The 13,242-nt window shown below is 46.2% G+C and overlaps 1 protein-coding gene across 2 annotated transcripts in view; it reads left to right on the forward strand.

Annotated features, from left to right (window-relative positions):
• LAMA5 (laminin subunit alpha 5) overlaps positions 1-13,242 on the forward strand; it is a 398,257-nt gene that overhangs the window by 199,857 nt on the left and 185,158 nt on the right. For both annotated transcript variants that reach the window (XM_086932859.1, XM_086932860.1), the window contains exons 12-14: positions 1,631-1,771; positions 12,232-12,369; positions 12,485-12,619. In XM_086932859.1, the coding sequence (XP_086788985.1) occupies positions 1,631-1,771; positions 12,232-12,369; positions 12,485-12,619 (414 nt within the window). The remainder of the gene's footprint in view (positions 1-1,630; positions 1,772-12,231; positions 12,370-12,484; positions 12,620-13,242) is intronic.

Genomic DNA, 13,242 nt, shown 5'->3' on the forward strand with positions numbered 1-13,242 from the left:
AGTGATGTGATTCAACCCTGTGCAGGCGTGGAGTTGCACCATGTGCCAGTGATGTGATTCAACCCTGTGCAGGCGTGGAGTTGCACCGTGTGCCAGTGATGTGATTCAACCCCGTGCAGGCGTGGAGTTGCACCATGTGCCAGTGATGTGATTCAACCCTGTGCAGGCGTGGAGTTGCACCGTGTGCCAGTGATGTGATTCAACCCTGTGCAGGCGTGGAGTTACACCATGTGCCAGTGATGTGATTCAACCCTGTGCAGGCATGGAGTTGCACCGTGTGCCAGTGATGTGATTCAACCCCGTGCAGGCGTGGAGTTGCACGGTGTGCCAGTGATGTGATTCAACCCCGTTCAGGCGTGGGATTGCACGGTGTACCAGTAATGTGATTCAACCCCGTGCAGGCGTGGAGTTGCACGGTGTGCCAGTGATGTGATTCAACCCCGTGCTGGCGTGGAGTTGCACCATGTGCCAGGGATGTGATTCAACCCTGTGCAGGCGTGGAGTTGCACGGTGTACCAGTAATGTGATTCAACCCTGTGCAGGCGTGGGATTGCACGGTGTACCAGTAATGTGATTCAACCCCGTGCAGGCGTGGAGTTGCACGGTGTGCCAGTGATGTGATTCAACCCTGTGCAGGCGTGGAGTTGCACCATGTGCCAGTGATGTGATTCAACCCTGTGCAGGCGTGGAGTTGCACCATGTGCCAGTGATGTGATTCAACCCCGTGCAGTTGCACCATGTGCCAGTGATGTGACTCAACCCCGTGCAGGCGTGGAGTTGCACCATGTGCCAGTGATGTGATTCAACCCTGTGCAGGCATGGAGTTGCACCGTGTGCCAGTGATGTGATTCAACCCCGTGCAGGCGTGGAGTTGCACGGTGTGCCAGTGATGTGATTCAACCCCGTTCAGGCGTGGAGTTGCACGGTGTACCAGTAATGTGATTCAACCCCGTGCAGGCGTGGAGTTGCACGGTGTGCCAGTGATGTGATTCAACCCTGTGCAGGCGTGGAGTTGCACCATGTGCCAGTGATGTGATTCAACCCTGTGCAGGCGTGGAGTTGCACCGTGTGCCAGTGATGTGATTCAACCCTGTGCAGGCGTGGAGTTACACCATGTGCCAGTGATGTGATTCAACCCTGTGCAGGCGTGGAGTTGCACCGTGTGCCAGAGATGCAGACTACAGAGCATGAAAGTGATGTGCAGCCTCAGTCTATGCCAGTGATTTGTAGCTACAGTGTAAGTCAGTGATGTGGGTCTGAAGTCTGTATCAGTGATGTGGGCGTTCAGTGCGCATTGGAGTGGAGATGCAGCGAGAAAGCAAAAGACACACAAATGATGAACTGATTGTCTTTGAGCTGCACTGTGTCCTACTGAAGGAGAGTGCCTGATGGTGTGGAAGCAGTGCTTCGGCATACCAGTGACATGACTGTTACACTGTAGAAGTTATATGTTTACTTGTGAACTACCTGCTAACCAATACTTTCTCCAGATTCACGACACCATTCCACTTTTCACTCACCTTCTTTCTCCTGTTCTGTCTACTGCAACCCTTTTCGTGTTAAATTTCATGAATACTTCCACACTGTATCCCCTTCTAACCTGTGACCACATTTTTTTGCATCTGCCCAGACTGTGACTGCAGTGCCGCCGGGACCGTGGGGAATGCTTGCCGGAAGGATTCCCGCACTGGAGTTTGTGTGTGCAAACCAAACTTCCAGGGACTTCACTGTGAATCTTGTGCAGCCGGACACTTTGGACCCTACTGCCAAGGTAAGTACTATAACTCGCACACAACCGACTGCTAAAATGAACGCTCCCCCCACAGATATTCTACTGTCAAAGTGGGTGACAACCCAACACACTGCCTTCTTCCAAGGTGACTAGCCAACAAACACACTAACTTCTTCCAAGGTGGGTAATTAACCCTTTCTTATGTAGTTTCTGATCCAAAGCGGATTGGTTGCATAGGATCCGAGTTGTAGTATAATATTGTGTGTAAACTATGGAGGGTTTGATTTAGAGTTTGGTGGATGGGTTACACCATCACAAACATGAAGGATATCCTGTCTGTTTTTTTGTTTTTTTACAAGTGCCATAGTATATAACGCTCTCTTCCAAGCTCTTTACCAAGAGTTTTTTTGGGTCAACTCAATTGTAAAGTGAATTGTAGCTAAAGGTTAATGGCATGTGTAGCTGTATACACACATGCTGTGCACACTTCTGCCATCCAGTGTTGGGTTTGGACGTGTGCAAGTCATTTTTCTTTGAAGAAGTCTTTCGAGTCACAAGGTATAGTGACGCCACCTTTTAGTGGTAATGCACATAAGTACCGACTCCACTGTTGTATTGTTTTTTCTCCACATTCGGGTTCAGACCTGTCCATTTTAACTACGGTTCTACTCCGCGTGGTGTTCTCGGGGCCCACTCAAATCCTTCTTACTCGTCAGACGAACTAACAGTGTATCTCGTCATCGGTTTCAGGCGTCGTGTATCCTTTCTCTTTGGTTCTATGGTCATACGACCTTTGGTGCTCCATCGATTCCTCGACCCTGGAAAATCTACCCGCAATGAAAAGAACTCCCAGACCCCACTCATCCGGTAAAAAAGGAGCCTGTATGGTTTTCTTGAGTAATATTCTTATAGCTAACATACATAAGGCAGCTGCTTGGTCCACTCGCCACACTTTTACTAAACATTTCTGAGTGGACGTTTTAGCCCTCTAAAAAGCTAGAAATGGGAAAGCTGTCTTATATACACTTCTTCAGTCTTCTGCAACATCCTTGGGCTAGCCACCACTTTAAGGGAGGAGTGCTATACAGTCTATGCACAGCATGTGTATCTGCAGCTACACGTGCCACAAACAAAATATTTTACCCTGTAAGCATCTGTTTGTGCATGTAGTACTGTAGACTCACAGGCTACACCCTCGTCCACAGAAGCATTTAGTTGCAAACACCATTTCCTACTTTTCATTTGATATTCCTTTGCATGCTCAACTTTCCTGAATCTCCATCTACATTCTCACCCTTCAGGTGGAAAAAACAATCTGACGGTGGAACCGATGCCAATATGCACTCCTTCTGCATTCTCACTCTTCGGGTGGAAAAAAACCCAATCTAACAATCGAGCCAATGGTAGAATCATTACACCTTGTGACTTGAAACACTTATTTGAAACTAGATTGTAATAGTAGGCGTAGCATGTGAATCTACATCACTACATGCCACAAACAGATGCTTACAGGGTAGGTAACATTCCCCTTAGTTTGAGAGCTTAGGCATATTATCAAAAAGTGTTGCGTCATTCTCCCTTGCTTTCTACAGGGAGGTGTCTTCAGTATGTTCTCTCTGCACAGATGTGAGGAAACCGTAGTCAAACAAAAATCCTAATTTATATAAATCTGTTCGTCAAGTTTTCCTTCACTTGTGTGCAACTGAAGCATTTAGATTTTTTTATTTGTATACAATTGAAGCATCTGTGTGTGGAGATGGGACATATAAGCTAAGGTTCTCCGCACCCATTATACCAACATACAGGAATAAATAAAAGGGATAGGTTAAGGTTTCTTTAAAACTTAAGAATCCTTGCCTTCACTTCGTTGTTGGAGTAAATTGACAGATTGCGCAATCTGATGTCTCTGTTGAAATTTCAGAGAAGAAGGCATATTTACACAAGTGTAGGAAACGTGGCTTTTTCAATTCTATTGTTGGTCTGTGTTTTTACCACCTGTGTGGTGTCTCCTTCTTGTAAAGGCACATCACAGCCCTCCAATTTCTCGAAGTCCAGGACTAACATTCTCTTGGTCTCTCAACATGGGCTGGTGGAAAGTGCTTGAGATGGGGGGTCTAAAGATCTTTGTGAATATACTGAAAAATCTGTCAGTGGCTCAACACAAGTCAGGGTTTGTTCTGTGGGATCCCTAAAATGCTGATATTAACAGGGCTTTGGAGGGAATTTGGGATTTATTTATCTTTTCTCCATTAGAATTTGAATCCCATTTTTAGGATTCGCCTATAGCACGCATGTGGTGTCAGCAAAAGCTATTGTCCTTAAAAAATAAGAAAAAAAACTCTCAATGGGGGCGTAACGCCTGCCCAATACTTACCTTAACTTACTAATAATTGGGTCCCACAACACTCCTGTTTCCTTGCTTCAAATTGGTCAGCTGCTCCTCCTGGTGTCCAGCTTGTTCCTGGGCTTCTGAGTCTTTGGGGTCTTCGTCCATGAAGTGGAGCATGGACCAAGTACTGCTTCCTGTGGCCAGTTTTCTTCCACCGACCAGCTTATTTCATTTATTTTATTTATTTTTACTTACTGGCATGCACTCAGAGAGTGCTTGCTTTGTAACCCCTCTCCTTCATCCCCGCCTCCTCCTGCTCTAAAATTACTTTCTCCCACCACCCCTGCCAGCCATTGATTTCCACCCACCCTACCTTCTCCCGTTCTCCAATGGGTTGCCTCCCGACCCCCAACCCCAATACACCGTCATGCAGTTTTTAGGTCTCGCCTGTCGATGCGCATGCGCATCGAGCAAGGCGAGAGTATTGCGAGTTATCCACTCTTTATCTGCACTGCAAGGAATCGTGGCGATTCCTTGCAGTGCCCGTGACTTTTAAGGTCAATGCGCATGCGCATTAAGCTTATGCGCATGCGCATTGACCTTAAAAGTCACGGGCGCGTGCATGTCCGTCTTTGTTTACCCGCTCCGCCCCCTTCCCGCCGTCTCGCATTTCCCCCTGCCGCATCAAAGGCTTTCACGGCCGGCCGGCCATGCTTTCAGTTTCACGACCGGCCGGCCGTGTCAATTACATTTCTCTCCCCGCTCCGCCCCCTGCTGCGGCCGTGTCGCACTTCTCCTCCCCCCCCTACCCACAGCAATGCCCTCCGTCTTGTTTGTTGCAGTCTGTCTTCCTTTTGTCTCTCCCTATCCCTCTTACTTCACCTCATTCTCTCCCCTTCCCTCTGCCTCGCCATCTCTTCTTTCCCTCTCGATTCCCCGTGTTTCCTCCTTTCCCCCGCCTCACTCTCTTCACTATATGTCTCACTCCTGATGTTATTAGGTTGAAGATATTTCAGTGACATATATATTTTTTAAATATAGCACTGTCCCATCCTCTCTCATCAGCCCTTGTTGTGCAGTTTCTCATTGTTGTTTACCTCACAGTCTAACCCATGGCTTCCGCGCCGTCCCGGCTAAACACAGCAGCGTTAGCGCAAATTCTGCGTTTAATCCTGTTTTATCCGCCCTGCTCCACCTCATTGTCTTGTTGATGACCATTTAAAGGGCGGCGAAGAGGTCTCAGCTTTGCGACGTCACAATAGTGGAATGAAACCATTCACTACATTGAAAAACTGTTCGCAACTATGCCTATAAAATGTAAGGCCCTTTGTACGCAGGATCCGCTAACCCTGTGTAAAGTCTATTCGCTCCCACTAAGTTTATTTATTTTAGTTTACATTTATTTTATGCATTTTTATATAGCGGGACTTTACCTGAAGGTAAGCGCTTCACAATAGGAGCAGTAGTGATACATGAGGAGAACATTAGATAGATAGTAAGTTAGAACATTGCTTTAAATATTCTTTAATACATACCTCTTCCCTGTGATCTAATTTGAAAATGTTGGCTTGCGTGCTATGTTTTATCATGCACACATTAAGTGTGTTAAATTAAAACTTAGTATGTTAGAGTATGTGCCCCCACCTCCCTCCCACCTCCAGCGAAGCCCGCAGTGCCCCCCACCTCTCTCCCACCTCCAGCAAAGCCCGCAGTGCTGCCACCTCCCTCCCACCTCTAGCGAAGCCCGCAGTGCCCCTTCACCTCCCTCCCATCTCCAGCTAACCCACAGTGCCCCCCCCACCTCTCTCCCACCTCCAGCGAAGCCCGCAAGTGCCCTCCCCTCCTCCAGCCATGCCCTTCCACCTCTAGCGATGCTCGCAGTGCCCCCCACCTCCCTCCCACCTCCAGCGAAGCCCGCAGTGCCCTCCCCACCTCCAGCCATGCCCTCCCACCTCTAGAGTTGCCCGCAGTGCCCCCCACCTCCAGCGAAGCCCGCAGTGCCCCCCACCTCCCTCCCACCTCCAGCCATGCCCTCCCACCTCTAGTGATGCCTGCAGTGCCACCCCACGTTCCTCCCACCCCCAGCGAAGCCCGCAGTGCCCCCCCACCTCCCTCCCACCTCTAGCCATGCCCTCCTACCGCCAGCGAAGCCCGCAGTGGCCCCACCTCCCTCGCACCTCCAGCCATGCCCTCCCACCTCAAGCGATGCCGGCAGAGCACCCCCACCTCGCTTCCACCTCCAGCCATGCCCTCCCACCTCTAGCGATGCCCGTAGTGCCCTCCCACCTCACTCCCGCATGGGCCCTTTGGTACTCCTAATGCCCACTCGCCCACCAAGTGCTCTTTCAGAAATTTGCAGAGGGCAGGGTCGTGTGCACTAGTGACACAGGAATATAGTCACACGAGTGCTCAAAAGCGCACAACTACTACAAAAGTTCCATATATATATAAAAAATAGTGCGTTCGAAAGTAGTTTGCTTAGTGGCTTCAACACTCGTTGCTGACATCTGGTGTGGACGGGTTGAATCGTGTAAGGGCCGACTCTGCCTTTTATCCTTCTACGGTTGATAAATTGACATTGGTAGGCAATTACAGCGCGTTGACATCCCAAGGTCTGCAGTATTCTGGAGTTTGTGAAGACGAAAGGTATGAGATTGTACAGTGGAATGCTGAACAGTTTAATGAATTTTTGAGCACCAAGATCTGTATAGGGGTTATATATATAGCCTCTTTGATCATTCTGTGTTTTATTGGGAAATGCGAAGAATATATTTGAAATGTGGCTCTGATTTAAAACTGCCGAGTCCTTACAACGTGAGAGCAAAGGCTGAGTTTCAAATTATAATATCAATAACTCGTCTTTTATATAACACTTCATACCACATTCCTAACGTGTCTAAGCGCTGTTACTGTTACTTAATTAAATGATACTTGTGCACTAGTGACATGGGAATGAAAAGACACGTGAGTGCTCAAAAGTGCACAACTACAATGAAAGTTATATATATAAAAAATAGTGTGTTTCAAAGTAGTTTGCTTAAGTCCCGGGAGGTGGAAACAGCAGGCAGCTGCCATGATTTGTTTCCTTGTGGGAAACATTCCTTCAGCAATCAGTTTACCAGTCCGGCAGGAAGGACTTTGATTACTATCTGTGTCACCATCTTTTGTTAATCTAGGAGCAGGAGCCCCAACCTAAACATTGATTGCTTTTCACCACATGCTTGCTGACACACTTAACACTTTCTCCATGCCGTCTGCACTTTCACTTTCATTTGATTTGCAATGATGGCCGCTGCACACACCATTCTCGGAACGTTGCCCTTGAGCAATGGCAGCCGCTTTTCGATTTTATTTTCTGCGTGCCTTCACTTATGTTTCGCAATGCCCTGCTTTCCTGACACAATGTGATCCGGGCTTTAGGCTTATATTCATTCACAAGGGGGGAGTTGTCCCCAGTTTTCCACTTAGTCAAATACATTTTGAGCGTTTCTTAAGATCGCTCAGGGACATGTAACTGACAACTGTCTCGGGGCTCCGTGTGAAGTAATTAGCTTCAGCTCCAGGAACATGGACACAAAGCTAAGGATCTACTTTGAAGGTATTTTATTTTTGGTACATATAAAGTACACGACTTCAAGAACACCTGTGAAGCCTGGGTTTCCCAGAGAGCAGAACCGGTTCCTCAATTGCATTGCCGAGTTGTGAATCACATTCATATTAAATGATAAGGGTGTAAGCGGAAGTCATACCAGGGTTAATCAATAACAAAAATACACCTAAATATGTTATGACCATTTCCATTAAAATCACTCATACTAAACAAAACGAAATTCACCATGCATACCAAAACAAATATGTTCTATCTATCTATCTATCTATCTATCTATCTATCTATCTATCTATCTATCTATCTATCTATCTATCTATCTATCTATCTATCGCCCTCACTCTATCTATCGCCCTCACTATATGTATCTATTTATCGCCCTCACTCTATCTGTCTGTCTATCTATCGCCCTCCCTCTATCTATCGCCCTCCCTCTATCTATCTATCGCCCTAACTCTATCTGTCTGTCTATCTATCGCCCTCCCTCTATCTATCTATCGCCCTAACTCTATCTGTCTGTCTATCTATCGCCCTCACTCTATCTATCTGTCTATCCATCTATCGCCCTCCCTCTATCCATCTATCGCCCTCCCTCTATCTATCGCCCTCACTCTATCGATTGCCCTTACTCTATCTATCTGTCTATCTATCTATCGCCCTCACTCTATGTATCTATCGCCCTCACTCTATGTATCTATCGCCCTCACTCTATCTATCTATCGCTCTATCTATCGCCCTATCGCTCTATCTATCGCTCTATCGCTCTATCTATCGCTCTATCTATCTATCTATCTATCTATCTATCTATCTATCTATCTATCTATCTATCTATCTATCTATCTATCTATCTATCTATCTATCTATCTATCTATCGCTCTATCTATCTATCTATCGCTCTATCTATCTATCTATCTATCTATCTATCTATCTATCTATCTATCGCCCTCACTCTATGTATCTATCTATCGCCCTCACTCTATGTATCTATCTATCGCCCTCACTCTATGTATCTATCTATCGCCCTCACTCTATGTATCTATCTATCGCCCACACTCTATGTATCTATCTATCGCCCTCACTCTATGTATCTATCTATCGCCCTCACTCTATGTATCTATCTATCGCCCTCACTCTATGTATCTATCTATCGCCCTCACTCTATGTATCTATCTATCGCCCTCACTCTATGTATCTATCTATCGCCCTCACTCTATCTATCTATCTATCTATCTATCGCCCTCACTCTATGTATCTATCTATCGCCCTCACTCTATGTATCTATCTATCGCCCACACTCTATGTATCTATCTATCGCCCTCACTCTATGTATCTATCTATCGCCCTCACTCTATGTATCTATCTATCGCCCTCACTCTATGTATCTATCTAGCGCCCTCACTCTATGTATCTATCTATCGCACTCACTCTTTGGCCCTCACTCTATCTATCGCCCTCACTATATGTATCTATTTATCGCCCTCACTCTATCGATTGCACCCTCAACCCCTCACCTACCCTCACCCTCAACCCCTCACCCTCACCCTCACTCACCCTCAACACCTCACTCGCCCTCACCCTCACTCACCCTCAACACCTCAACCTCAACCCCTCACTCACCCTCACCCACCCTCACTCACCCTCACTCTCACTCACCCTCAACCCCTCACCCACCCTCAACCCCTCACCCTAACTCACTCACCCTAACTCACACTCACCCTAAATCACACTCACTCACCCTCACCCTCACTCACCCTCACTCACCCTCACCCTCACTCACCCTCACTCACCCTCACTCTGACTCACCCTCAACCCCTCACTCACCCTCACCCTCACTCACCCTCACTCTCACTCACCCTCACTCACCCTCACTCACCCTCAAACCCCTCACCCTCACACAGTGCAATAGGTCTCGGAGCATTTGAGTTAGAGCTTTTACAATTGTTTATGGCTTTTTTTATTTGTAATTCTTTAGCATTGGCTACAGGAAACAAAAATGCTAAAGATTTACAAAAAAACCCATAAACAATTCTAAAAGCACTAACTCTAATGCTGCGAGACCTATTGCATTTCCAATGCTTGTTTCATATGTTGCATAGCTGCATGGGCTACTTGCTGTGCAGCATGCTTAAAGGTAAGAAAAACAAGCATTTGCAATCCAATAGGTCTCATATTTGCATGAGTTTGAGCTATTGGCATTGTAAATGACAATGCCTTTTATTTATGTATTTTTTAGAAACCTGTAAGCAATGTGCAAACATGCACTTTGTACTTCTAGTCCTTGCTAATGAAAAGCAAGGCTGGCTATAACTGCACCCCTTTTACTGTCAGCCCTGCTTCTCGTAAGCAAGGACTATAAGTACAAAGTGCGTGTTTACGCACAGCTTGCAGGTTTTCAAAACAGATAAAGGGCATTGTTATTTACAATTCCAATAGCTCAAACTCTTGCAAATGCAAGACGTATTGCATTGCAAATGTTTGTTTTGAGATTTGAGAACAAAGTTTCCTTATAGGAAAAAAAAATGCAGCGTGAGTAACAGCTGAAAGAAAAGTTCAGCGATGACCCCTGTGAAAACAACTTGTCACTCTTCACAAGCCTATTTGTGCTCAAGCGTCTCCCTTGCAATATGTGCACCACAAAATGCAGTGATATCGCAACAAAAAGTATGGCGGGGGGGTGGGAACAAAGTGAACACGGACAACAGGAGAGGGGATAGGAGCAATGTGTACAACAGGAAGGGGGGTGAGAGCAAAGTGAACACGAAAGTTGCAAAACAAGCTGAGGCATCACCCCTACTCTCACAAGTACTTAATTCACAAGGCACAGTAATCAGGATACAGATGGTCCATATAACAGTTAAAATACAAAGGGGATTTTACCTTATTAAAGCAGGTGGGCAGCGGATTGAGTTACGAGGGATGACCCATGCCCGGTCACATATGGGCAAAGATGGGCAGAGCCTTGGCCCGGTTTTCACCGGGCGCATGGCCTGTGCAGTGGACTGTTACAGCTGATTAATTATGCTTGCACGACAGTCTCACCATGCTGCCCTCTCCCTTCTGCCCAACTGGATTATGGTGCCTGCAGTCCTTGCCCCAAAGTCTTCTTGTGCACATCAGAAGCAGTGAGTTGTTACAGTTAATTTAATATGTCCGTACGGCAAACTCTGAATGTGGCCCGCCTTCTCTCCCCAGCTAGATTATGGTGTCTGGTGGGAAGAAAGACAACACAAACTGTGGCAGGAGGGAAACGGGAAGAAAGGGAATACGGACAACAGGAGGGGGGCAGGAAGAAAGACAACACAAACTATGGCAGGAGGGGAGCATGAACAAAGTGATCACCGACAATGGGGGGGGGGGGGTAGAAAAGTGAACAGGTACTTGCAAATTAAAACACAAACAGGAAAGTTACAAAACAAGCAGAGGCGAAAGAAAGTCATGCGCGTACCAAAACATATGGCCCATATTGAAAGAATCCATGTAGCAGGGGCAGTCCGCAGGGCGGGAACTAAACAGCCACAAGGCAGGACAAATGTACTCTATTCACAAACAAAAACCATCAAATTTATAAAGGCGGACCAAGCAACCAATGAAAGGCTGTGGGCATGTGATGGGTGTGTGTGGGTGCGCTTGGATGCCCTAGGGCAGCAGCCGGGCTCTATAAAACCCCTTTTCATTTCATTTAATTTCATTTCAAACTCCACAGAGGGATTACAGCATGCAGTGCAGCGCATGCGTGATGCCTCTGGGCTCGAACTAAAAGAGTTATGCATAATAGAATTTTTGTTGTTGTTATGTTTGTTTTTGTTGGATGTACCATGTTACAACGCATACTATTACAACTACCTACTGTTACAACGCGACCATTACAACGCATAGCGCTTTGAGGTGCTGGATAGTGGTAAGTATAATTTACTATTCTAACTCCAGTCCCCGTGGACCCTAGGGAAGGTGTTGGATAGTAAATTATACTTATTCCCTATCCTAGAGCGCCCCCCAGCGCAATGCGTTGTAATGGTATGCGTTGTAAAAGTCGCGTTGTAACAGTATAGCGTTGTAACAAATGCGTTGTAACAGGTGTATACCGTTTTTGTTTTTAGTTCAAGCCATGTTGCACTGCAGGTCAATTGCTGTGCAACATATGATAACGCATTGACAAAGCAATGCATCCATTGGTCTGTTTTTCTGTCATTCACATTTGTTTTCCTTTTCTTCAACCCATTACAGCAAAGGGCAATTGTTCCGTCCAGATCAGCCACTGGCTAATTTTATAGCGAGTGATGCCATTCTGCTCTTTTACAAGACGCACACTCGCACACAAAGTAGTTCCTTTCCGCTCCAGGGACTACTATGTCAGAGTGTGATGTTTCAGAACAAAAAATACTTTTGCTTTTTTCCAATCCCCAACAATAAAGTTTTACAAAACCCTTTGCAATGTTGCGATGCTAAGCTCCCCTTTTCAGGACAATATGGATCTGCAGTGCCACCGGGTATTCATGTAGCCTGCTGATCATGTAGCCGTGTGCATGGCTACACATTAAACTAATGATGGGATTTCTCTTTCAGCTTGTGAGTGCACTGGCCCTGGCGTGTTTGATGGGAGCTGTGACAGTGAGAACGGACAGTGCGCATGTCGCAGTGGCTTTGAAGGTGTTGCGTGTAATAAGTGTGCTCCGGGTTTCTTCAACTATCCTCTCTGCCAGCGTGAGTATTCGCAGTGTTTCTCCTCTCCACTGTGAACATTTGTGGGATCACAGTGGCTTTGTGCAGAATATTATTAAGCCTTACACCAATCTTTTTAAATCTATCTTCTTCACAGTGTGTGGTTGCAGTGTAGTTGGGACGTTGCCAGAGGGTTGTGACCCAGCTGGGAGATGCATTTGCAAACCCGAATATGTTGGACTGCGGTGTGACCAGTGCATTGTGGGATACCATTCTTACCCCTACTGCCAAGGTATGAGGACCTTTGTGTACACTACTCTTATGAGGTGTTCATAGCCAGAGGAAGGATGGGTATCAGTAGGAAATTGATTTCCAGTCAGCGACGTTACTTGCATGTGTGACAGCCCTGAACCAGGCCCGAGGTACCCAGATACCAGGAAGTATGCAGATGACTAACTTGAAAACTCAGGCACAAGGAAGAGGTGAAAGGAATATTGAAATATAGGTATTAAATGTAGGAGTGAAGGGCCTGCTGCCTGGATTGTAGCCTTTAATAGGCCTTTCTTTCAGTAATGGGTGGATGATCTGGGAGTTTCCTAATGCTTGTAACCATCTTGGTTAGTGACACCAGAATCAGAGAATAGGTTTCAAATGGACCTTAAAAGTGGTGAAAAACATCAACCTTCCCATCAACTATGACCCAGCTTTTTTCACTTCTCCAAGTAAAGTATTTTTTAAAAAAAAGGCATTGACAGACCCTAAATTATCTTATAAGCAGCGTTATTTTCCAAAGCTTCTGAACTCGAACCCTTGTAGTAATGGCTCCTTTCTTGCTTCTCAATTCACATCCTTCTCTACAGGAACTCTATGTAGTTTAAGAGCTTGCATTCACCTCTGCTGGTCTGAAGTTCACAC

This window comes from Lissotriton vulgaris, chromosome 7 (genome assembly GCF_964263255.1).
Source record: "Lissotriton vulgaris chromosome 7, aLisVul1.2, whole genome shotgun sequence".
NCBI classification, from domain to species: Eukaryota; Metazoa; Chordata; class Amphibia; order Caudata; family Salamandridae; genus Lissotriton; species Lissotriton vulgaris.